This window comes from Haplochromis burtoni, unplaced genomic scaffold (assembly GCF_018398535.1).
Source record: "Haplochromis burtoni strain Fernald_Lab_line unplaced genomic scaffold, NCSU_Asbu1 Contig_257, whole genome shotgun sequence".
Classification (NCBI taxonomy): Eukaryota; Metazoa; Chordata; class Actinopteri; order Cichliformes; family Cichlidae; genus Haplochromis; species Haplochromis burtoni.
The window spans coordinates 275,792-298,679 of record NW_024582618.1 but is presented as its reverse complement, the minus strand read 5'-3'; the positions used below and the strand labels follow the sequence as shown (position 1 = coordinate 298,679).

General features: G+C 42.5%; 1 protein-coding gene across 1 annotated transcript; it reads right to left on the bottom strand.

Annotated features, from left to right (window-relative positions):
- Nucleotides 1–9,735: 9,735 nt before the first annotated feature.
- mfsd8l2 (major facilitator superfamily domain containing 8-like 2) lies at nt 9,736–22,888 on the bottom strand. The gene is made up of 11 exons (XM_005939060.2): nt 21,393–22,888; nt 21,108–21,293; nt 19,339–19,401; nt 19,126–19,245; nt 18,789–18,868; nt 18,050–18,320; nt 14,603–14,676; nt 14,111–14,324; nt 13,022–13,144; nt 12,714–12,844; nt 9,736–9,949 (listed from the first exon to the last, which is right to left on the bottom strand). The coding sequence occupies exons 1-11, from the start codon at nt 21,466–21,468 to the stop codon at nt 9,869–9,871; spliced, it is 1,419 nt and encodes a 472-aa protein (XP_005939122.1). The 5' UTR covers nt 21,469–22,888; the 3' UTR covers nt 9,736–9,868.

Genomic DNA, 22,888 nt, shown 5'->3' with positions numbered 1-22,888 from the left:
AGGGTCTTCAAGATGTGAATAAAGGTATGCATATGATTTGGTGCGAGGGCTGAAAATGAGACGTGCCTCGGGGTTCACTTCAAACAAGACAAAATTTGCAGCTCGAGAGAAACTCGGTGGCTTTAAAGCCGACATCTGTTCTTCGTCCCTCGTTTGGGGGCCAGAAAGGAAGCAGCCTGAGCTTCTGTGCCAAGGAGCCTCTTGTCTAAATCTCTGCCAACTTATTTGTCGCTGTGGCCTCATTGCCCGAAGAACCAGCCAGCCACTCCAGCCTAATGGTACGGTCATCTGTCGGTTCATCTCACAGCTCGCAGCTAAAACCTGGTGGCACAGAACATCAGAGAGCAGAAAGGAGGAGGAGGGAGGGAGAGATTGAGAAAGGGAGGGGAAAGTGAAACCAAATCCCCGAGACTGGAGTCGGTCCTCGCTGTTAACACCGTGAAGTCACCTAAAGTTTATTGCTTGTCCATTTGCCAGCAATCCAAAGAGAGGCTTAACTCTCCCAGGAAGCCCCAGAAAGCTCTTTAACTGCCTGACCTTCCTGTGTTTTTATGGAGCCGGGGAGCAATTTAACATGTTTTAGTTAGTCTGCTTCACCTCAGCGGAGATGCTAGAAAGTGATACGATGCTCGGAAATCAGCATTAGCCGAGCCTGATAGGCCCAAAGCTCATATCTGCCTCGAACATCTCAACTGCATTCACATTTCCAGCAGGAATTCATCATTAGACTGGCCTTGAAGTGCATTATACCGCTACCTTGAAGTCTAATGGCCTGTAATAGAGACATGTAAGTATACAATGAAGTTAAGGCTGCGAGACAGAAGCTGAACGGATCTCCCCCAAAAAAGAAGAATAGACGGGGTGAAATTCTGCTACCTCTGGGATAAAGAAACTGTCACACAGGCACGGCTTCCAGTTTATCTTTTAATTAACGTCTCATACACCGAGACAAACACACCATCAATAATGCAGCGGCAACATGCTACAATATTAATGCCAGACGAAATGAGGTAATTAGACGGGGGGAACTATTTCCAGCGCATGTGCGCGCCCAGCTAGCTAGCATCGCCGAGCGGGAATTACTCGGCGGGATACAAAAGGGATACCGCTACAATGGAGTCATGAGAAGAGGGGAGCAGCTGATCCCATGTGTGCCAGGGCCAAACGGGAGGGGACAGAGGGCCAACGTTTTGTTTGTCAGGATGAACAAATGGTGACAAACGATAGCAAATTGGAGTGAAGGCCCCCTGCTGAGCTATGGTCTGCCCACTGAGGTCTCAATAGAGCAGAGGTGCTATGGCTCGGGAGGATAAAGACACACATATATAAAGTTATCGAAATGTAATAAAGTTCTAAGGCGTGCCGCGCATACAGAAGCAGGCCCAGCCACGACAATAAGATGCCAGAGACAGGAGCCATTGGAAGCTTGGAGACGACACACAGAAACAAAGGGCTCCCCTGACTATCTAATCCAATGTTTCACATGAAAGGCTTGAGCCTCTGCTGAGGACTAAAACAGCATTTGGCCTAATCCTATAAATCTATATGATCGAGACAGATGGAAAGTAAGTTCTCTCAGTCTGTGCCACTGGGAAAAAAAGAGAAAAAGCTTCATACCTCTCACCCCCATAGCCCTTGTTTCCAGCCTCATCTGCGGCAAGCTGCATAGCATAGCAGGCGTATAACCACAACACGGTCTAAAATAGATTTCGGGGGCCAGCTCAAGCCACGTACAAAAAAAAAGTGTATTTCATTTAATTGGCTGGATAAGACAAAGATTTTTTAATTTCCCCTGAGATACGGGTTGCCAACTTGTGTTTTTACACTGAAAGAAGAAGAACTGTACTCAGAGCAGTGCCAAGAATTTACAATGTTCTCTCTCTGTTTCTTTTTTTTTCCACGGGCGATGCTGCGTTTTTTCTCTCTCCTCGGAGAGCTCTGCAGATATTGGATTAATTATGCAGATGTTTAAATATCAACCTCGATCAAAGACTCCTACTAGTCTGCGAACCTTAGTTTGTCTGCTCTCCGTCTCCTAAGACCTGTCGTGGCATATGCTCCGGCACGGAGGACACACTTTCAGCTTTTCCTCTCCGTTTCGTGATTCTCCTTCCCTGCCTCCCTCCTCCACACAGACAGGCCATTGTGTGCGGGCACAGATGAGATTTGCATGCATGTTAGACTGGATTACACATGCAGGCTCTGGGAACCCGGACCCCTGTGGTCTTCCTTCACCGTTTGGGCCCGAAAAACCGGCGAGTTCTCCTTTCAATCAGCAACTTCAAACAAATCTCACAGCTTAATTGGCTCAGGAAGATACAGAATCAAAGGTTACATTCCTTAAAATTTGAGAGAGTGGGAGAAGAAGAAAAAAGTTTTGCAGTCTCTCTGCAGCTGCCCGTTTAAATTTGTCTCAAAATCAACTGCAGTGAAGCGGGGCCCTCATCAAGTTTTACATCCATCAGCAGCCAGGTTCCTAACTCGGGGAGATAAGGGTTAATCCTCTAAGTGATACGTTTAATCCCCGATCTTAAGATGCTGTGTGCGAGAGGGTGGGAGATGCCAGATAAGAGAAGGCAAATCTCCTTAAAAATAGCTGAGAACGCAGCATCAATCTGCCAGGAGATGCAACAAACATTTGATGATTTGATTTTAATTTCATATTGCCTCTTTCGTCAATACATCCTTGATCATGCACGTGTGTGTGTGTGTGTGCATGCGCGCGCGCTTTCCGGTCAAGCCTCTCCAGCCTCGTCAGTGTATTTATAGAGCATTTGTTGACACTGACACAGTATTAAAGTGGCTGCCAAACAGACAATGAAAACATCTCGTCTCCAAGCATTTGTGTGTCATTACATTTATTCATACGAACATTAAAGTAAATTGTCAGCGCTGTCTTCTTTAAGCAGCTAAGCCCCGCGGAGCGCCTCTCCTCAGCGGGATTATAAATGAGATAGGATTTAATATTGATCCTCCGCTGACCTCCTATGAAGTTCTCATCATTTCATAATATTCTCCACAAATGCTGCTGATGCGATCAATGAACTCCCACAGGTCCGCGCGCGTAAACCTTGACCTTAGCGCTTGAGCATGACCGGGCTGTGCGCGGCCACAGGAGAGGATAAAGGCGAGGGGCGACGCACGAGGATGCCTTGTTTACTTGATATGGTGACTCTCCGTGCGAGCCCCTATCACGCCCCCCCCCCCGGTTCTCATCATCTCTTCATGCTTGCATCTCTAGTTTGGACACTATTACATTTTTAGGCTCCACAGCACGCCGCTGAGTAACGCCACCTTCAAAGGGCTAGACCGTGAAGTATTGGATAATTTTTTACCTCGCACTGGAACGAAACTGGTTGATGAGCAAATTTACTGTCAGCTCTGAGGCTGTCTGATGCTGCTCCTCAGATGAAAAGAGGAAGGAAGGAGGAAAAAAAAAGGAAAAAGAATCTGTCTCCTCACAAAACACGGGGCTCATAAGCAAGCCACATAAATAAATGAGCTTGATAATTATCGGAATATATTTCCATTCCTCTTACAATGGTCCCCAATCAATGAGCCTGCCTTAAAAAGTCAGAGCTCGCATATGTCCCAAAGGCATTCATTTCACTGACGCTCACATATGAGTTTGGGGGTGGATGCTTGGTGTGGGTGGAGGCAATTGATTCAATGTATCTGAGGCGATGCCAGCCGTACATAATACACAAAAAACAGCGACGGAGGAAGGGTGTGGGCGGCGGGGTGTGTGTGTTTGTGTGTGTGTCAGAGTAGGGAGGGCTACCTGAGTGACTGTAGCCTCTAATAAATCAAATCATTTGCCTTCCCGCCAGCTAGTCCTGTTTTGGAGTCTAAAGCTGCTTATGAGAAAAAAGACATGAGGAATTGTGATTTGTATTCATCGATACTGAGCCACAAGCACACGATGTCCCCTCTCCCACTCCCCTGTCAGCTCATTAGTCGCCCATCTCGATATTGCTATAAGGTGTAGATTCAAGCTCTCATCTAATTATGCCTGCACACACAGAGAATTAGATAAAGAAAACCTTTGCATAATTGGTCCAGAAATGTCCCTCCTTTAGTCCTGTGTGTATGGGTGTGTGTGTGTGTGTGTGTTGGGGGGGGACAGAGACACACACACATATTATTGGACAGGAGCCACACCCTGGCAATGACATCCAGAAGTTAGATTTTTAAGCCGGTAACAATAATGTGTGTGAAACTGTAAATCTTCGGCCAAGCTGGCAGGAGACCAACCGCCGACATCTATTTAAAAGATTTTTTTGATGGATAGTCTCCTCCGAGGAAACAGAATCACATCCTGGATATATACATTCCTGTATAATTAAACCTCTTAATAAATGATTTGCGAGGACAAATCTTTCCGCACAAAAATATGGATGGCAACCAGAAAAGGAAAAAGAAAGAAAGAAAGAAAGTCGTGGAATGAATATATCTGGCCTGATTTCTCCCCCCTCCCCCCACCTCCGTAGCTAATAACTCATTTATCATCTGCGACCTATTAATGACCATCTTCAGTAGAGCCGTAATACCATCAGGAAGAGGAGAGACACTCTTTGCCTTCCTGTTGCTGCTAACATAATTGTTACAGATCATCTCCATTCGAATGCGGGTGCAGGTGTTTGGTTTTTTTCTTTGCTTTGGGACCGAGTACCTTTATCTTTGTCAGATGACAGTGTCAATTTGGCTTCAAAGCCGGTCAATGCTAAAAACAGCCGTTTGTACATTTTTCCCTTGATAAAAGTGGAGTGGATGCATTTGATCAAATCTCTGTTGCATTTAAATTTCTATGGGGAGGAGGAAAAAAAGTCATCTTATGTTGACTAATGTGTTAATTAAAAAAGCACCCCAAACCAAATAAATTATAATACAAAAACACCACAAAATTTACATTCTTGCATATGGAAATGTGTGCATTAGAAAGGTGATAGAAGATACAGTTCATGTAATGCATGTAATTACATATTCTGTCTTCACTCTGTGGTTTCACATTACTATACTGCCCGAAGCTGGCACTTTTCAATCCATGAAATCCACAGACTGTATATTAAATATAGACATCCTTAAACCCCCAGACTCTAGCTTGATCATCCATGCTATCAGAAGTAACCAAGTATGCTAAGCTAACATCGAACTCCAGTAAGGATAGTTACCAAGCTTGTTCCATAGACTCCGTGTGTGCATCATATACAGATACCTGCTGAAGTAATGTGAAAATAAAACATTACCACACAGCAGTGAATATTATTCCCAGGAGGATATCTTTACAAACTAGTACAGAAAGAACCAACATCACAAACAGGTTATTGCAGTAAGTAAATAAGTAAGCTATAGAAAAATTAAAAACCTGTTTATTTTTGCTGTGAAGTTAGTTTTGGAGCATGGACGATGAAAAAAGATGGATTTAGCTTCTGCGCTGAAAATATGAAGCCGATTCTGAAGTGACTTAAATCTGCTTTCTATCTCAAGGCCACCAGATGGCGATAGCTGTGGTTAGCCTAGTAGCCCCTTTCCACCAGTACTTATTCAGCTCGGTTCGGCTCTATCTGACTAAGTTTGTAGGGTTTTTGATTAGGTGGTAGTACCTGCACCCCTAAAATTTTTAGTACCAGTTCAGCCGGTATGACACCAACAGACAGCATGCCACCGACTGGCAAGTCACTGCCGTCACTCAATGAGTGAAATGGCAACGAGACAATGGCAACACAAAAATCAGCACCCTGGTCTCAGAGCCTGACAAAAAGCCATACTTAGATATACCATCGCCTCGACATCCTCCGTTTTAGTATTGTGTTCGTGTCACATAGATATGACCTCACAGGGTTTTCGGCCGCGTTGTTATAGCAACCCGATGCACATTAGGTGGCACTCAATTGTAATGGAAAAAGAGAGAAACCCAGTAGAGTTGAGTCAAAGCACGGCGAGTTGCACTATGTACAACTGGAAAACAGCTACATGTGAAAAGGCCTCTGTAAACACTTTCCTGCTGAGTTATGGTCTCACTAACTCAATATGAATTATATTGAATTATAAAATTAAATCTATTTTGTTACTTGTGGTCGCACAATGTTTCAAACTGGAACCTTATCAGTGATATGAAACCGTCGTTATCCAATGAGTGTGTGGTTACACAGTCAGACCCGCTGCTCCCCACCAGCCTTCAAAACCAAAGGGTGATGTCATTATGCTACACATTATCAAGTCACTTTAACCTGTGGGTTATTGATGGGGTCAGTTAAGTAGCAGAGGGGATTGTTAATCAGTTTTAGCTACTTTGGTATTAATGAAATTAACAACTGTGGCACTAGAGGGGTAACAATGAGACAATCCACAAAACAGGAATGCTTTTACAGCTGGAGGCCACGGACATTTTATCTGACTGGATTTACATTATTTTAGCATTTGGCTAAGATCAGTGTCATTGCTGGTAGCACGAGGCGATACCTGACCCTACAGAGGTTGCACAGGTAGTCCACCTCCTGTTGTCCACCTCAGGAGTCCACCTCCACCTCCTCCAGGGTGGCACATCAATATGTGACATTGGCAGAAGGTTTGCCGAGTCTCCCAGCACAGTCTCAAGATCATGGAAGCGATTCAAGGGGACAGGCAGTTACTCTAGGAGAGCTGGACAGGGCCGTAGAAGGTCCGTAATCCAACAGCAGGATCAGTATCTGTTCCTTTGTCCAAGGATGGACAGGATGAGCACTGCCAGAAGTAGAGCCCTACAGAATGACCTCCATCAGGCCAATTGTGTGAATGTGTCTGACCAAACAATATGAAAAATGGGCTTCACGAGGGTGGCATGAGACCCCGACGTCCTCTGGTGGACCTGTGCTCCCTACAGAATTGGCAGGTCCATCACTGGTGCCCTGTACTTTTCACAGATGAGAGTTTGGTGGTGGGTTGATGATGGTCTGTGGATGCTTATCCATGGAGTGCTGCACTGCCCTCTATAGACTAGGCAACAGCACCCTGACTGCCATTAGGTATCTGGATGAAATCCTTGTGCTTGTTGTCAGACCCTACACTGGTGCAGTGGGTCCTAGTGCATGACAATTCCCGGCCTCATGTGGGGAGAGTATGCGGCAGTTCCTGGACCCCACACTCGCCTGACCTAAATCCACCAAAACACCTCCGGGACGTTTTGTTTTGGTCCAACACCACAAAGTTGCTCCTCAGACAGCCCAGGAGCTCATTGATGCCCTGGTCCAGATCTGGGAGGAGATCCCCGAGGACACCATCTGTTGTCTCATTAAGAGCATCCCCGACGCTATCAGCCATGCATACAAGTATGCAGGGACCATACAAACTACCAAGTACCATTTTAAGTTGCTGCAAATTAGTTTTCTGTCAAATGGACAAGCCTGCTGCATTGTTTTTCCACTTTGATTTTCAGGGATCTTTGAATTCAGCCCTCTGTAGGGTCCTGTCACTCCTAACACATTATCCAGTTTGTATCAGTCCAGATATCCAACATATTTTTTTCCTCATTGAGATCTGGTGTATATTGAAAACTTTTTTTTAGCTTTTTATTCATGAGAAAAATGTCATGACAGTAAAACCACAAAGACCTGGCATGATTGGTTCAGACTGAGTTTAACACATTAAACTGTAGTTATTTCACTGTTCACAGCTCGGTTCACCACAGAGCAGCAGTAACATAATAACCCGGAGTAATGGCTACATCCAGCAAGATATTTTTACACGATAGCTAAAATAACCGCACACAGCAGACTGATTGTTCCTCGACATGGCATGAAAACAGTTTGTACACAGAAAGCAGACTGAGTCATTTATAGTTATGTGGTACTACAACATGCAGATGCATCCACTAAAGCTCCACGGCACCTTCATCTGTTCCACAACCAGAATAGCCAGGGTTTCCGCTCTCCAATTACACAACATTACTTCATCTTTTGGCCTCTTTCTATCCCACTCACAAAAAAAATAAAAAATCCCATCTCCATAGCAACAAACTCTCATCCATAGTTCACAAAAATAATTGTTTGCTCCCGCATCAAACAGTTGTTCCGTGGAAGCTGTTAAATTTTGAGAACTTGTGCGTCTGTGCCCACCTTTGGTATATTTAACATAAAAGCCCAAGGCCTCTGACTTTTCTATTTATGTCCTTTGTGTGCTTCTGCCTCTATACGCTGCCGCAGAGGCTGAGGTGGAAGATAGTTGACTGCGCCGGTCCAGACGGTCTTAAAAGCAGGACTGTTCATTATTCACATGTCCTTGGGTTGAGTGGATGCATGTCTGTATTGCTTGTTATTGGTCAGCTCGGCTCTGATGCTATCACATAAAGGCACAGATGCTGGAAAAAAAAGCACTTAAATAAAAAAGATGTCAATGTTTCTCCTGCTTGTTGCCCCAGAAAGACAAAAGAACTTGTCGCCTGGTGATGCGATGACGACACCATGGAAATGTTTACCTGTTACAAAGGTGGTAAAGACCACACTAAGCTAGCTTAGACTTCTGAAATCAGCAAGAGCACATTCGACTAATTTAAGTTTATTAAACCGCAGATATTTAACAGATTTAAATGTCTTTTGTTTATATTTATGTTGCAGTATAGGAATTTCTTTCAACCCACAGGATAGCAGGAATCATGCTGGAAAAAAGGAGAGTAAATTCAGGATTGACCTGATTCTACGCTCCCTCTTATCTCCCTTAAAATGTCAAGTACCTGAATGCGCTGATCAGGCCATGAAAGTACTTATATATATTATGTCCTTGAGTCCCAGAGATTAGAATTTCCATTTCAGGCAGAAAGCCTCTAGAAAAACCAAACATCACATGCTGAGTGAAGAAAACTGGAAAGGTTACTGAGCCTTATCTGCAATTATGCAAAAACAGAGAGATTGGCCAAACCCATGTTCATTGCTACAAAGGGAATCTACAATGCCTTGATGTTGCATTCTCGTCTCGTAGTGCAGATATGTAGCACGCAGCACATCCTAGAGGAGGCTATAGGCAAGAACAGCTGACTGTACACTACTCACACCTAGTCATGTTTTGAATTATGAACACAGGCAATTAAACTTTAAATCCCCCCTTAGTAAGAAGATAGAGCCGACTAATTAAGTAAGTCCTTTTTAAATTTGGTTTTAATTCAGAGCTCCTCGAATGCCAAGCCGGCGTAGAGGATCAGATCAAAACAAGCTTGGTTTACTTTCATTCAAAGCTTTGCATTTTTGTTTGTGTTACATTCAAGTACTTAGTTTATTCCAGCATTAGAAGGGAACAAAACAACAAATCTGAAAATCTTCACTCTGTCTGACTTTCTTCTATCAGCAGCACTGACATGGAGCTTCTCAGATGTTGACAACTCCACTTCTGGACTCATTGTGTCATCTGTTCTCCGTCTCTCTTTTTTTTTCCCAAAGGAAGAAAGACAAGAAACAAAGCTTTGCTACAAAGGTCACTCGGAAAAACCTGCTTCTTTCTCTCATTTATTTATTTTTTTCCAACAAACACCGGGGGAATAAAAATAGTTTGGTTTAAAAATAATGGCTTTCATCTTCATTTATGCCTCTGAATATTCAATATGAGAGCAATGGTGCCCCCTTGTGTAAAATATAATTAACAGTCTGATAGTAAATATGCACCTAAGGTCAATTATAATTGAATCTGATAGCACAGCTTAGAAACGAACAGTGTTATTTAACCGTGAAAGAGTGTGATCACCTTTACAGCAGCTTCTGAGGTCCAGCATGTGTTTTGAACATTTTTTATTCCACATTCATACAATTCCTTCTGCAGTAAACCTGTATTGATTCTCTCAGAGGTGAAGGGCGCTCCCTCTGTCCGTCTTTAGCCTCTCCTGCTCTTCACAAGGACTGCAGCTCTATCCTCCGCTGTCAGAGCTCTGTGCACTCTGCACCGCTCGCGGCTCAGTCAGGCGGTCGTAGGACAGCGCTGTCATAACCTGTGAAAATGTACAGTGTGATATGGCTTTGGAGAATAGAGAGAACCAAGTAATAAGTAGAGGCTATCAAAGACATGCTGAGTTAAAGATTTTACTGGCTAGAACAGCCTGTGGCTACTGTTTTTCACACTGGATTAGTGAAAAAAAATTTTTTTAAGCAGTAGCTTCGGCTAGTTTCAAACAGGGAAGGTAGATGAAGGACAGAAAACGGAGCTCTTTCTCTCTGCTGACATTAAAATTAAAATAACCATTAAAGATTTTGTAAGCGTTAAATGATCAGTCTGAAGCCACACTCGTGTCTATGCTAAATGTGAAGCTACAGCTAACCACACAGCTTAACTTAGTTTAGCATGCAGAATAAACAGAAATTCAAAAGAACAATTTGGAATTTAATCACCAAATTCCTTTTTTTAAAACAACAGTAGAATGTAACATGTTATATTCCAGTGAGCTTTCCCACCTGCTAGTTTGTAGCGTCTGTTTTCAGTCTTAACGCTATGTGAAGCTAAAGTAAGCTATCCTTTAGCAGAAGGCGATTTTCTTAAAGCCATACACAGTCAGTCTGCCTAATGACCAAGACTATATTAGAGAGACACGTGCACTACCCAGACAATCACGAAATGAACTATGGGATAATCCAAAGCACAGATGGCTGTATTAAATATAAGTTTAAAGGGGAGAAAGGCATTTTAAACCCTATTTTGAGCTTTTAACAGATTATGGAGTATATATATAATCTAGGGAAAACTAAAAGGAACATTTTTGGTTCAGTCGCACTATAGCAAAAATTGAGCAACAACCTTCTTGCAACTAGGAAAAATTGGTGATTGCAGGGTTTATGCACTGATGTTGTTTGTTGTGTTTTGTCTTTCTCCCCTCTCACCCTCAATCGGTCGTGGCAGATGGCCACCCTTCACTAAGCCCGTTTCTGCCAGAGGTTTCTTCCTGTTAAAAGGGAATTTTTCCTTCCCACTGTGACCAAAGCACTTGCTCATAAGGGGTCATCTGATTGTTGGATTTTTTTTTTTTCTGTATTCTATGTATTATTTTAGGACCTTTACTTAGGGCTTAAAATCTGGGACTGTCCACCAATTGCTCTTAGAACTGAAGAAGCTTCTCAGAGGAGAGATGAAACGTCTTCAAGAAACCTAAAGAAGTCCAGACGCTTTTCTTTTAAACCTCCTTAGACTATGATGACCTGGATGACTGAGAACCTTCACAGACATAGGTCTTAGCCTTACAATCCGGTTGTTCAGTGATGACGCGACGAATCCTACTTCCGGGTCTAAAGTAGTCTGCGTTTAATTTGGCTTTTGTGTTGTTAACATGTTTAATGTTTTGTATTTTCTTCTATTTGATCTCAAAAAGCTCCTAAAACAGTCAGTGATCACTGCTGACCTCCCTCGGCTTTTATTACCGCTAATCATTTATTTAAGCTCAGTTTTTAAAACCTTAGGATGTAACTACAGCCCAGCCCATGCAGCAGTATATGAATGACTAACCTCGTATTGTGGATGGATTATCTCAGTTGTTCTCCTGGCTGAAGTTTGGTCCTTTTACAGCATCCTGCCATGCGATTACATTTGTTCCTGACCACCGAGAACACTCACGTTAACTTTTATCGAGTGGAAAAAAAAGTTAGCTTGTTTATATTATGCTAACATAGCTGTGTCGCTAGCGGTCACGTAGCACATCATTATATACCAGCTAGCCAAACTTCAGTAACCCTACAAACGTCACTGCTGTTTAGTTTTCTGTCTTCATTTATGCTGGAAGTGATAACAGAGCTGTACGTTTTAATTTGTTTCCAAAACCCCGCAGTCAGGACATGCTATATTGTATTTAGATAGAAGCTAGCGAGCTAACTCCCTGCTAACTTCTAACTCCGTTAAATGTCATAAATTCCGTTTTCATGGATGCCTGGATGTTAAACTCAATTGTTACACCTGGTAGAGCAGAACGCTGATCATTTTATTAAAGATGAAAGACTTTAGACAGTTTTTCAACTCTCAGTAATGCCATAGTGATGTTTGATATATGGACCTGCAGCGGAGTTTAGACCCAGACACGGCTAGTGACGTCAGACTGAACAACCGGATAAAAAGTGCATGGAGGCAACTGTTGTTGTGATTTGGTGCTATATAAAAAGAATTGAGCTGAACAGAAAAGTTTGTGGCGCGCACTTTTAATACTAAGGCAACTGCACAGGTGGATGATCATGGTCCCCCTCAGACTGACTGCAATCACTCTCAGATACCTTGTAGAGGTTGCCAGCTCACTGCAATCAATCAATTATTCTGCACCAAAGAGTGCAACCTGTCTGCAATAGGTCTCCTTGCAACAGGGGACTTGACTCAAGTGATTGCAAAACAAAATTAATTCTCTATTTAAGCAAGCTTGCTGAACGCTTATGTCATTTTGCAGTTAAATCGCTGTCCTGCAGCAGCTACATCACTACTTCTGGAGGAATTTCAGGTCTGGATCTATGACGTAAACGCTACAAGCTATAGCTTAGCTTAGCTTAGCACTCTATAAAGAATAAAAATTTGAACAACACAAAACTTTCCAGTTTCTCTTTTGTATCGGTTAAATAACTGTATATGGCATGTCTTATCCCGTTGGTTTATCAGTGATAGTAGATATGTGTTAGTACCACATAATAGATTACATGCTAAGCCAAGCTAAGCTAAACACCTGACAGAACACAGCCACATAGCCAGTCTGTGTAACACTACACTATTACTGAGCGCCTTGTTCTACTTACTGTGATCATAAGAAGTAGTGCCAGCATCATGCCCAACATTATGTACAAATTATTAGTCAATCCTCCAGCCCACAAGGGACCCAAGATTGTGGCCAGGCCCCCAACTGAGCGTCTGACACCTTGGCTGAATCCTTTTGGTGAGGGATCACAAAATATTAGGTTATTTATTTCAGATATAAACATAACAATATGGCTTTAAAGTTCGCTACGTGTAATTTTTTTTTTCCTATGCATCACATGCGCTGAGCAACAATCTGTTGTTTTAATGTGTTGAGCCAGCACACGGTGCCAAGGTAATATGAGCCAACCTTGTGTTTTCTCAGCAGTGACTTTGGAGAAGAGAGACACCTGAGACACGGCCACAAAGGGAAGCCCCAGCAGCTGCAGAAACACTCCGATGATGAAGGCCGACAGCTCCCATCCATAACCACCTGGCAGGGGTGGGAAGATGATATCACAGGATCGCTAAATTAAAGTAGTTTATCACAGAGTAAATGGAATACATAATTCAGCAATTACCTTTAGCGCAATCCAACATAAACCCTCGCATACCTATATTTGATAGACCTAGTGGCCAATAAATATGACAGTTCTGAAGCTTCTTATTTCTCATGTGGAGTCATGATCATTCAAAGAGTGTGGCAGATCATGCTTCGGTTGCCCAGCTCGTCCGTCCGTCAGTTTTTAAGTTTCTCCCACAAATGGGCTGGCAACACTAGAGACGGCTCAATCCGAAAAACGAAACCCCTGCCAAGCTGGCAACCACTCGATTTTTGTTCTCTGCTGCTTTGCATCATGCACATGCCTGTATGAATTTGTGCCGACTCTAATTGTTGGAAGTTCTTGCATGAGCTGAAAGTCTATCATTTTACGATCAAATTACAGTTTCACCAATCAAACATGCCTCTCGGTGGCCCCAAAGGATAAAATAGTTTTTCTTTAGGTGTCTTTCTTTCGGGTTTTATGTCTTTGTTCGGTTGCTTTAACCACAACGGTTAACAAATGGCAAACAAATGACAGCCACGCTTTAACAAATAGCATTTTTGCTAAATTTGATTACTCTAATCCTTTTATATGTACTCAGGCACTACCCAGCTCCAGCACCTGTCACTTGTAATCAGAGCGATAAACGTGACGAGCTGCAACAGACGCAGGCCAACATTAACATACAGGATCCGGTTTGCCTCTATGGTATCCTGCTGAATGATATCATTTACAGAGCACACTCAGTTCAGCCAGTGTGTAACCCAATATGGCTCTGCTGTGCTCTACACACCGACACTGGTGGCACAGAAAGGATTTGGCTCAGAAAAAGAGGCATTTTTGTGTCTGTGTGTGCCTGCATTTGTGTGTGTGTGTGTGTCTGTGGGTGTGGTTTTTCACAGGCAGGTTAGCACCTCGGGGGTTGCAGAGGAAGATGAGGCACCAGATACAGGCGGTGCAGCAGATGACCAGGCCCGCTGCCAGCACGGCGCGGTCCGCCACCTTCCTGCTCAGCCAGCGTACAAAGAAGAAGCCCAGGATGACCTCCACCCCGCACAGGCTGTACATGAGGCTGTTGCCCAGCTCACCAAAGTTGAAGTGGCGCTGCGTAAGAGGGGTCACCATGGTCTGTGAATTTTTAGAAAGACACCAGTCATTTAGGCAAAGCGGTCCATTCAGAGGTAAAGAAAGGTAACCAGAGTATCCAGTTAGGTCAGTTTAATGAGAGGTGAGAATGGATCTTTACACAGAGGCTGATTATGTGCTTCAGCATTTAACTGATTATTTTCCCAAAAGTTTAGATCTTAGAAAACTCCATGTTATTCACTCTGGATGGTAAACAGTATGACATAGTGTGAAATGTTTGGAATCGCTGCCTGATGGATCTCGATGGTCGCTGCTCTCACCTCCAGCGCCGTCTGATTGAAGAGAGTGATGAACTGAGCCGTGAGGACAACAACTACCTCTTCTCTCAGGAACTCTGCGCAGAGAAGGACAGAGAGAGAGATACCAGAAGAAATAAAATAGGGAAGTCAGGGAGAAAAATCCCCAAAAATCTTCAACTGCTAGCTTCAAATTGAAAGTTTCAACTGGCAAGTTAATTCGAGATCAAGAAGTTTTAAGAGAAAAGAAAAGTTGGACGATCTCAAAGCGGTTGTAAGATAGAAGGAGGCGTGACAAATCCTGGCCGCCTGGTCGTGTTGATCATGTCGTCCAAGACGCTCTATATCTATTTCTTTTGATGGAGAGAAGTATGGATTCTGATATTTATCTTATATCCAAAACATGATTACACAGGAAAAAAGGGGGGGGGAAGCTTTCAATAAATTCCAAATTTTGATACCAGCTTTTCCTGGAACAAATTCCTCCTTATGGGCTTGGAGAGGAGGAAAACGAGCTGGGCTTGCTGCTAAATTTGGATGCCAGATGGCTGGAGAATCGGCTTGATATTACACTGTGTGATCCACTACAGTTCAGTTCTCTGTGTTCAGCGTTTGCACTGCTATTGACATGGTTTGATTATTTTATGTCACTGGATGTGTATGTGTGCAGGTAAATACCTGATGTGGCTTTAAAATGATTTATTGTACCTCAGAAAGTTCTGAGACAGATTTTTTTCCCCAAGATTTCCCAGCTTTTATTCCAAAGTCTGAGTCTACAGACTGATTATTAGAATCAAAAATGCTTAATAATGGACAAAAAAAGTTACAAAGTGGTTGCTAGGGTTGCCAGGTCTTTGGTATTAAAGCAAAGGGCAACCACTGGAGCTGAAAATTGCCTTGCTCTAAAAGAAGGTCAATCCTAATGTTAAAATATCCAGACAGTAGAAAGCATCGTTAAAGAACGAAAAATAGTTTGTGCATTTTTTCACATATTACAAAATCTCTGAGCAGAGAGGGGTTTTTTAAGGACTCTGGATACTAGAAGCTGGGGGCGCGGCCAATTTGACCAACAGGCATCCAGACACAAGCAACTGTAAGCAGTTTGGGTCTTCTAGGTATCACCTCTGCTAATTCAAGCCACTGAGCTGGATCTTACCTCCATGCTTGTGCTGTTGGTGCCTTTTATGACAATTTTAATTGGCTAATATGATGTGTTTCTGCGTGGTACGAACTCTCCCAGAAGTTTGTGTTTCTGGTTTGGTGAGTGAAAGTCTAATATTTGATTATTATCTTTGTTAACACTAATTAGCTGATTTGTTTGTCTGTTCATTGATCCTATGAAGTTTATGGAAGCAGACTGGTAACCAAACCTGCTAGAGTGAGCTGAAAACCTGATTCTTCATCCAAACATCAACTCTGTCTTCAAACACCCCCCCCCCCCCCCCCCCCCAAAAAAAAAATGGTGACAGCAAAAACATCAAAGCATCAATTCAAACGGCAAACGACTCGGAAACTAGTTTTTATCCCATCTATGGATAAAAGCAGCTCAGCGGCCAATCCAAATTAGCCCAAGATTTATTTATACTTTTTAAAAAAATCCAGGTGGCCACTTTGATGCTTTTCCTTTGGACCTTAAAGACATGCTCTTGCTCAGCTGATACATTTTACATTTGATGCTGCACAGAAAATAAGTAATAAAAAGATCTATGAGGAAAATGCTTTGACCTAAAGATGGTTTTCTGGTGATGCCACAAGTAGACAAAGCAAAACAGCAAGTTCCACCGTTTTATTCATTGTATAGCTTAGCTTAGGAAAGAGACTAGCTAGCATGGCATTAAAATTAGCTTACCATTACTTCTAAACATTTCATCACTCGTGAGAGGAGGGGTACAACCTGAAAAGATCAACCCAAAATTCAACCCTAAAACTAATCATACTTTCTTGATCTAACTGGAAAAACTAAGAAGCTATATAGCCTAGAACTGTTTTAAACCACATATTGACTTCATTGATATCATTGTTGTTAGTTATCCAGGAAGACATTTACTAGCAGAGGATCTAGCACAGAGTAAAACCTGCATTTCTTTTATTTCTATATTTTTATACATGTTAAACAAATGAAGACATTCACTCCTGCATCTGGACTTTTTGCTCAGTATGAAAGTGGAATCTAACTCTTGATTACAAAATATCTCTTAAGTATGTTTCAGATAATACATCTTTGAATGTTTCAGTCTTTTCAAGGGAGAAGAACTAGAGCGTGAAACAGAGCAGGCTACAAACCCGCAGTGCCGTGTAAGCATGTGTAAAATCTGATCCAGTTCAGATACAATACAAGTACATGGACTAAAAAAGGCAGTTGTGTAGTTTTCCTTGTTCCAAAAGCAAAGATTCACAGAGATTTTACTGGTGCTGTTATGTACTTTTTTCTTTCCACGACACCTACCAGAAAAATCAAGATTTGATGAAAGAAAGTGAAAGATCTGCCCCGATTTTCAAAGCTTCTCCACTGATACACAAAAAGTCAGAAAGATCAATAATTCAAGAGAGCGAATACCAGACACGCTGTAAGGGCTAACAGACACTCCTACTGCATGTGCCAGAGAAAACATCCTCCGCTCCTGCTGCGTTTCTGGTGTTGTAGCTTCTCTTCGTACAAAAAGGAATCAATAAGAGGAATGTTGGCCACATTACCAATTCTGTCTCCATTTCATCCACAAGTCAACCACAGCAAGTCAGTCAATAAAAAAGGAAGTCTTCCATCCTTCCCTCTGCCACGTCTTCAAAGAGTGAGAGAATCAATACAGCACATACACACAAACACACGCACTCGCAGTTGTGTCTTTAGAGGACACAACACCGACTCGCATTTCCTGGAGAGTTACTTCAGTCTTAAACACAACTCTGACCCCAACACTCACCTCGACCGTAAGCTTTAAACACGTCTGCAGCTTAAATTTAACGACGTCCCCCAAAAGAAAAATAAATCCCCAGAATGTGAGTGCGTAAATCTACGATCAAAGCTTTAGGTCCTCACAACATGGTTAAGACAAATGAGTAAGTACTCAACCCACTCACTCCCAAGACACACACACAGTCAAAGAAAGTACAGAAAGGATATTGAGTAGTGGCAAACAATCGCAATCGCCATGTAAACGTACTATGACACTAATCCAATAGTGCACCTGACATCATGTATATACATGCTCTGACATAAACCAGACATGTACACGCAAGTCCAATCAATACACCGGGAATCTGATCTGACATGCTGCAGAAAATTCCTCAGAGAGACCTGGAGAATGGAAAGTGTGTGCGAGACTGAGTGAGCAAATACAAGCAAAATCAATAGAGCAGATATGAAACATGTGCATTGGCAGTGACACCTCTTCCTACCTGAACGCTGCAAAATGGGGCAGAGGAAAGCTGACTGTAATTGCTCGAGACAGGCAGTCAAACCTGCCGGCTCACCTCTGCTGGCGCTGAAGTTTCGGAAGGGGTCCGAAGCTCTGTGGACGGGTTGCATGTCAGACGAGGTGGAGGTCTCCAGTTGGTCGGAGTTGAGGGCTCTGTAGGTGTGCACCGGCTCCTCGTCAGACCCCATCAGCGGCACCTCTTCCTCTACCTCCTCCTGTTTCATCTCCATCATCGTGGCTCCCCCCTCGCAGCTAACGGGTGGTACATCCCAGTACATAGCCAGGACGACAAACTGGAGCAGCACCCACAACAGGCACATGAAGATCTGACAGCATGGAGGAAAAACCCACATGTCTTCAAAGATCTTACAGTTTAAACACACAAAAAAAGATATTTTCACAGGACCAGAATCCCTGGAAGCTTTCAGGAGAGATAAAGTGGTTCAGCTATGGAAGCGCTGCCTGGCAGAGTGAACTCTAGAGAGGGATTCTGGGTCATATTATGCGGAAAAAAATGGAAGCAGGCATATAAGAGCTTTGTTAAGTCTCATTTAAGCTTCATCCACGCTACAGGTGTTTTATTGAGGCACACTTAGATAGAAACAGATCGATACAGGTTGTTACGGGACCGAGTACCGCTGCAGGTGTTTTGTATTCCTCTTACTCACAGGAGAACAAAGGAGGAAAAATATATATGTGAGCACAGAATGTAGAGCGACTATTTCTGAAGGTTATTTCTGTATTCATGAGCCTTTCACAGAACCTTAGATTACTGATTATCTGGATGCTGTTACCCCAGGAGACGTATACTTGTTCACAACAAAGGGCCCCAGTTTGAAATCACACAGCCGCAGGAACAGGTTGAACGCCGGCCCTGTAGAGACAGGAGGAAGTGCTTTAAAGATGAGATAAATGGAAGATGTGTGGAAACAGTAGCCTGCTCCTTAGTGATTTTATTGAATGTTTTTTTTCTGCTCACAGTTTAAATGAAACATCAAAAAAGAAAAAAGGGAAAAAAAAGGATCACAAATCTATCCCGCTGTCTGATATTTCCTCACAGGGCAGAAGGGGTGGTGAGAGGTGAAATAACACCTATTTCTCTGTGGATAAGTGGAAAGGGTAGAAACTGACCGACAAGAAGACCGGCTTGTCGACCAGCCATGATGGCAGCAAATATTCCAGCTCGCTCCTCCGGCTGAGTGCTCCGAGTCAAAAAGCCAAAGATGGAGGACCCAGCTCCTGCTCCGACACCTTAGGGCAAACATATCAAACTATGATATATTACATGCATTGAGTGTTAACCGTTTTACGTAATGCATGCGTGCATGTGTGTGCATTTGTCACCTGCTACAATCCGACTGCATAACAAAAGCCACTTTGAGTATCCAATGAAATACATAAAGTTACCTGAGAGGAAATAAAAAAAATAAAAAAATGTTGTGAAATGCATCTTCATCTGAGGCAAGATCTTTGTTTAAATGTTTCCAAAAAAGTACTGGCTTCACACTGTAACAATTCCATTAACTTCTATACTATTCTATACTTTGGCTAGTTGGCTAATGTTAGCATGCTAACATTAGCCAACCAATGACTGTATAAAAAAGAGATTTCTTTTACTAAAAAGGTCGACAGTCATTGATTCCAACACATTTGGTGACAATAGAAAAACACTGTATCTAGTAAAGTGCACATTAACAATAATAGACGATCATGTGGTACTGCTAATGTTTTAGTTAGTTGATTTTAGCTGATAGTAGCTAGGTTTTAGCTAGTATTTACTAATATTTAGCCACTATTTAGAATATACTGTTAGTCTAATAGCATTCAGGTGATTTTGTTGTTTGGTTGACAACATAAATTTCTTTACAATGACTCACATCATCCCTATAATGCTTTGCTTAAAGAACAAATTCATAGTTCTTTTAGAAATTCCCATAATCCATTGTGTGCATCCTATAGATAAAAATTTGAATCGCAGAGGCAGCTAGAGCGTTCTCATTCTGAAGCCTGTAGCTGGCTATTTTTGTAAGTGCCCTTTTAGCACCAGTCACACAAGCCTAGAGACTAGTCAGTGGCTATCTGGTAACCGTGGTCCCTATGGAAACATGTGCATCCACTAACAGATTAGCCAGTGGCTGCAGGAGGTTAAAGGTCCACTGTTAATAGCCCAGATACACAGGCCTAGAAACTAGTCAGTCACTCCCTAGCAACCCTCCAACCACGGCTGCTTGGAGAGTGGTTGCTAGAGGTTGGCACGCACTAGCATGAAATTGGTCACAAAGCGGTATGGAGGTATACCGTGCGCTACCATGAACCTCCTTGCAGTTGCTTTGGTCTCTAGCAAATTGCCGGTGTCACCAGTAGTTTGCATGGAAGACATGTGAACCTTCTGTTTCAAGTCTTATTTTAGTTTTACAACAGCAAACTATGGGGCAACTGCAGCAATCTGCTATCAACAAAAGCAATCACAAGGACGTTGTTGGTACAGTACCCTCTTTGTGACTGATTTCACCTAGTAACCTCCAGCAAACACTGACCAACACAACCCAGCGGGTGGTTGCCATGCGGTTGCCAGCCAGTATAGGTCTACATAACTGAAGCCTTTTTTTTTTCTTTTTATGAAACCACACGTGATGAAGTGTGACTGACAATCACATGGCAGTAAATGGCCAAACACAATTTAGCAAGCACTTCCTTGCTGTGTCTTTTACTCTAAATGAGACTCAGAACAGAATCAATATTTTGGGAAGGGACCAGTAGGGTGATTTCCTCTTTGACTTTTCTACAATCAGACTTCTTTTTGCAACTGCAGAAGCCACCCTCTGCTGGCCATTAGAAAGAAAGCAGGTTTAAATCAATTCTGCGCCTCTTTCACTATTCACTTGACTTTCTTCCTCCCGGAGGCTACGTTCAAAGAGAAATTTAGATTGCATTCAGATGAAAGGAATGACCTGATATCAGATTTTTTGTAAGCTCGGTCATCTATAAGGAATTCTCTGTGTTGCATGAGGTGAAAATAAATGCGTAAAAGATGACCCACAGAGTCTCTTCATACAGAAGCGTGACGCAGAGTCTAAATTAGTCATGTGATGTCTCGTGGCTTGACTACTTACCAACAATCTCGAAAACATTTGAGAAAAGGACAATGGACTTTGTAGTTTTGCTTCGATCTGACCAGATGCCAAATAGCGGGCCCGTGACCAGTGCACTCAAGCTGAAGGCAGACAGACCGAGACCCAGGAAGTAAGGTGGGGCCTCCAAAATCTGTAGATACCTCCATATTGTAGGAAGAATGACAGCTGAGGCCACCACAGAGGAACAACAGAGAAGGGTTGAGACGTGTGCATTAATATGCCAAAAACAACCCTGAAATGATATCCAGTTCGATATGAACTTACCGTACTCTATGCCACTCAGCATGAATATCAGTCCAATGGTGAGAAAAGTAAGATTCCTCTTTTGGTGATTATCCATTGTCCTCACTGACTTGCTTCTTTTTACATGCCAACCTCTATCTGCGCATGCTGCTCTGAAACATTCTTCAGAGCCATAATCAGATAACAAGAGACACCATGCATCCTATTACAGCTGCCGGCCCAGATAATCAGAGGAATCTGTTGCAGCGCTTTACAAGGTCACAGCAAAACTTCTTAGAGATGGACAACAAAGACGATGGGAGGCTTTTCTTACAGAAAAAGCTCAGGACGAACAAAGCCTGGACTACGTCACAGCAAACATGGAAACAATACAAACAAATATGAAATGATTGCAGTAGTCCAATTCCATTGGGCATTTATGTTAAAGATGAAATTCTGTTTGACTCCAGTCCTCGGTGTAGCACCACGCTGCGAGATCGAGGCAAGTTCTCAGGTTGCCCGGTGAGGTAAAGTACCCTGAGGTTTATACATATTTAAACTTGTTTGCTTCAGTTTCATCAAAAGCACCTCACAACCTTGTGAAAAAATGTGCAAGGCCTATCTGCCCCTTTTGGTTACACAGTAATATGCAAAAGTCTTGAGACACTCCTCATTTCTTTATACTTTTCTTCCAAGGAGGCAGACTAAAGAAGAACATCCAAACATCTCCAGGCCTTCTGAAGGAGTTTCAGAGTTTTTCTTGGAACTGACCGTTTTCATAGTAAATCTTTTTTTTTTTGTTGCTTTGTTTTGTTTTTTTTCTGTTAAGCCACTTAACACTGACCCATGAATCATTCAAGCATAATAAAAGCTCCTACACATAACAGAGAATAGGACAAATTGTATCTTTAAGGCACTTTGTTACTTGAAGCCTGTTGCAAAAACACATCTTCTGTTCAATTTCTGTAGTTAAATCTATGAAAAATGCCAATGATAACATAAAATAGTAGTTTTGGCGCAGTAATGTGATTCCCAAAGAGCTATTAGCTGAAAACTCGGCATATCCCGGCATGGTGTGCAGCTTGTCCTTAAGAATTTTAGGAAACTGCTGAAGAAATCCAGCAAAGACTTGACACAGGACCTGACAGATGCATCTGGTGCTTAAGTTGATCCATCTACTGTTCACTGAAGCCTAATGAGAAATGATCTCATTGAAAGGAAGAAGCCAAAGGAAGAGAAACAGGGACAAAAGGCTGAGGTTATCATGTAATGCCAGATTATACAATAACTAGACTAAAAATGAGGAGCAACAGATGGAGTGGTGAATCCAAATATGAAATACTTGGTTCAAATATGTACAGAGGTCAGGAAAGAGGTACAACATAGAGTGTGTACAACATGGTGGAAGCTCTATCATGGTTTTGGGCTCCATTTCGGTCAGTGGTGTTGGAGATCTTGTCCAAATTGATGAACACAGAAAAGCACCATCAAATTTGGATCCATCATGTAGTACAATCTGGAAAGCTTCTGATAATGTT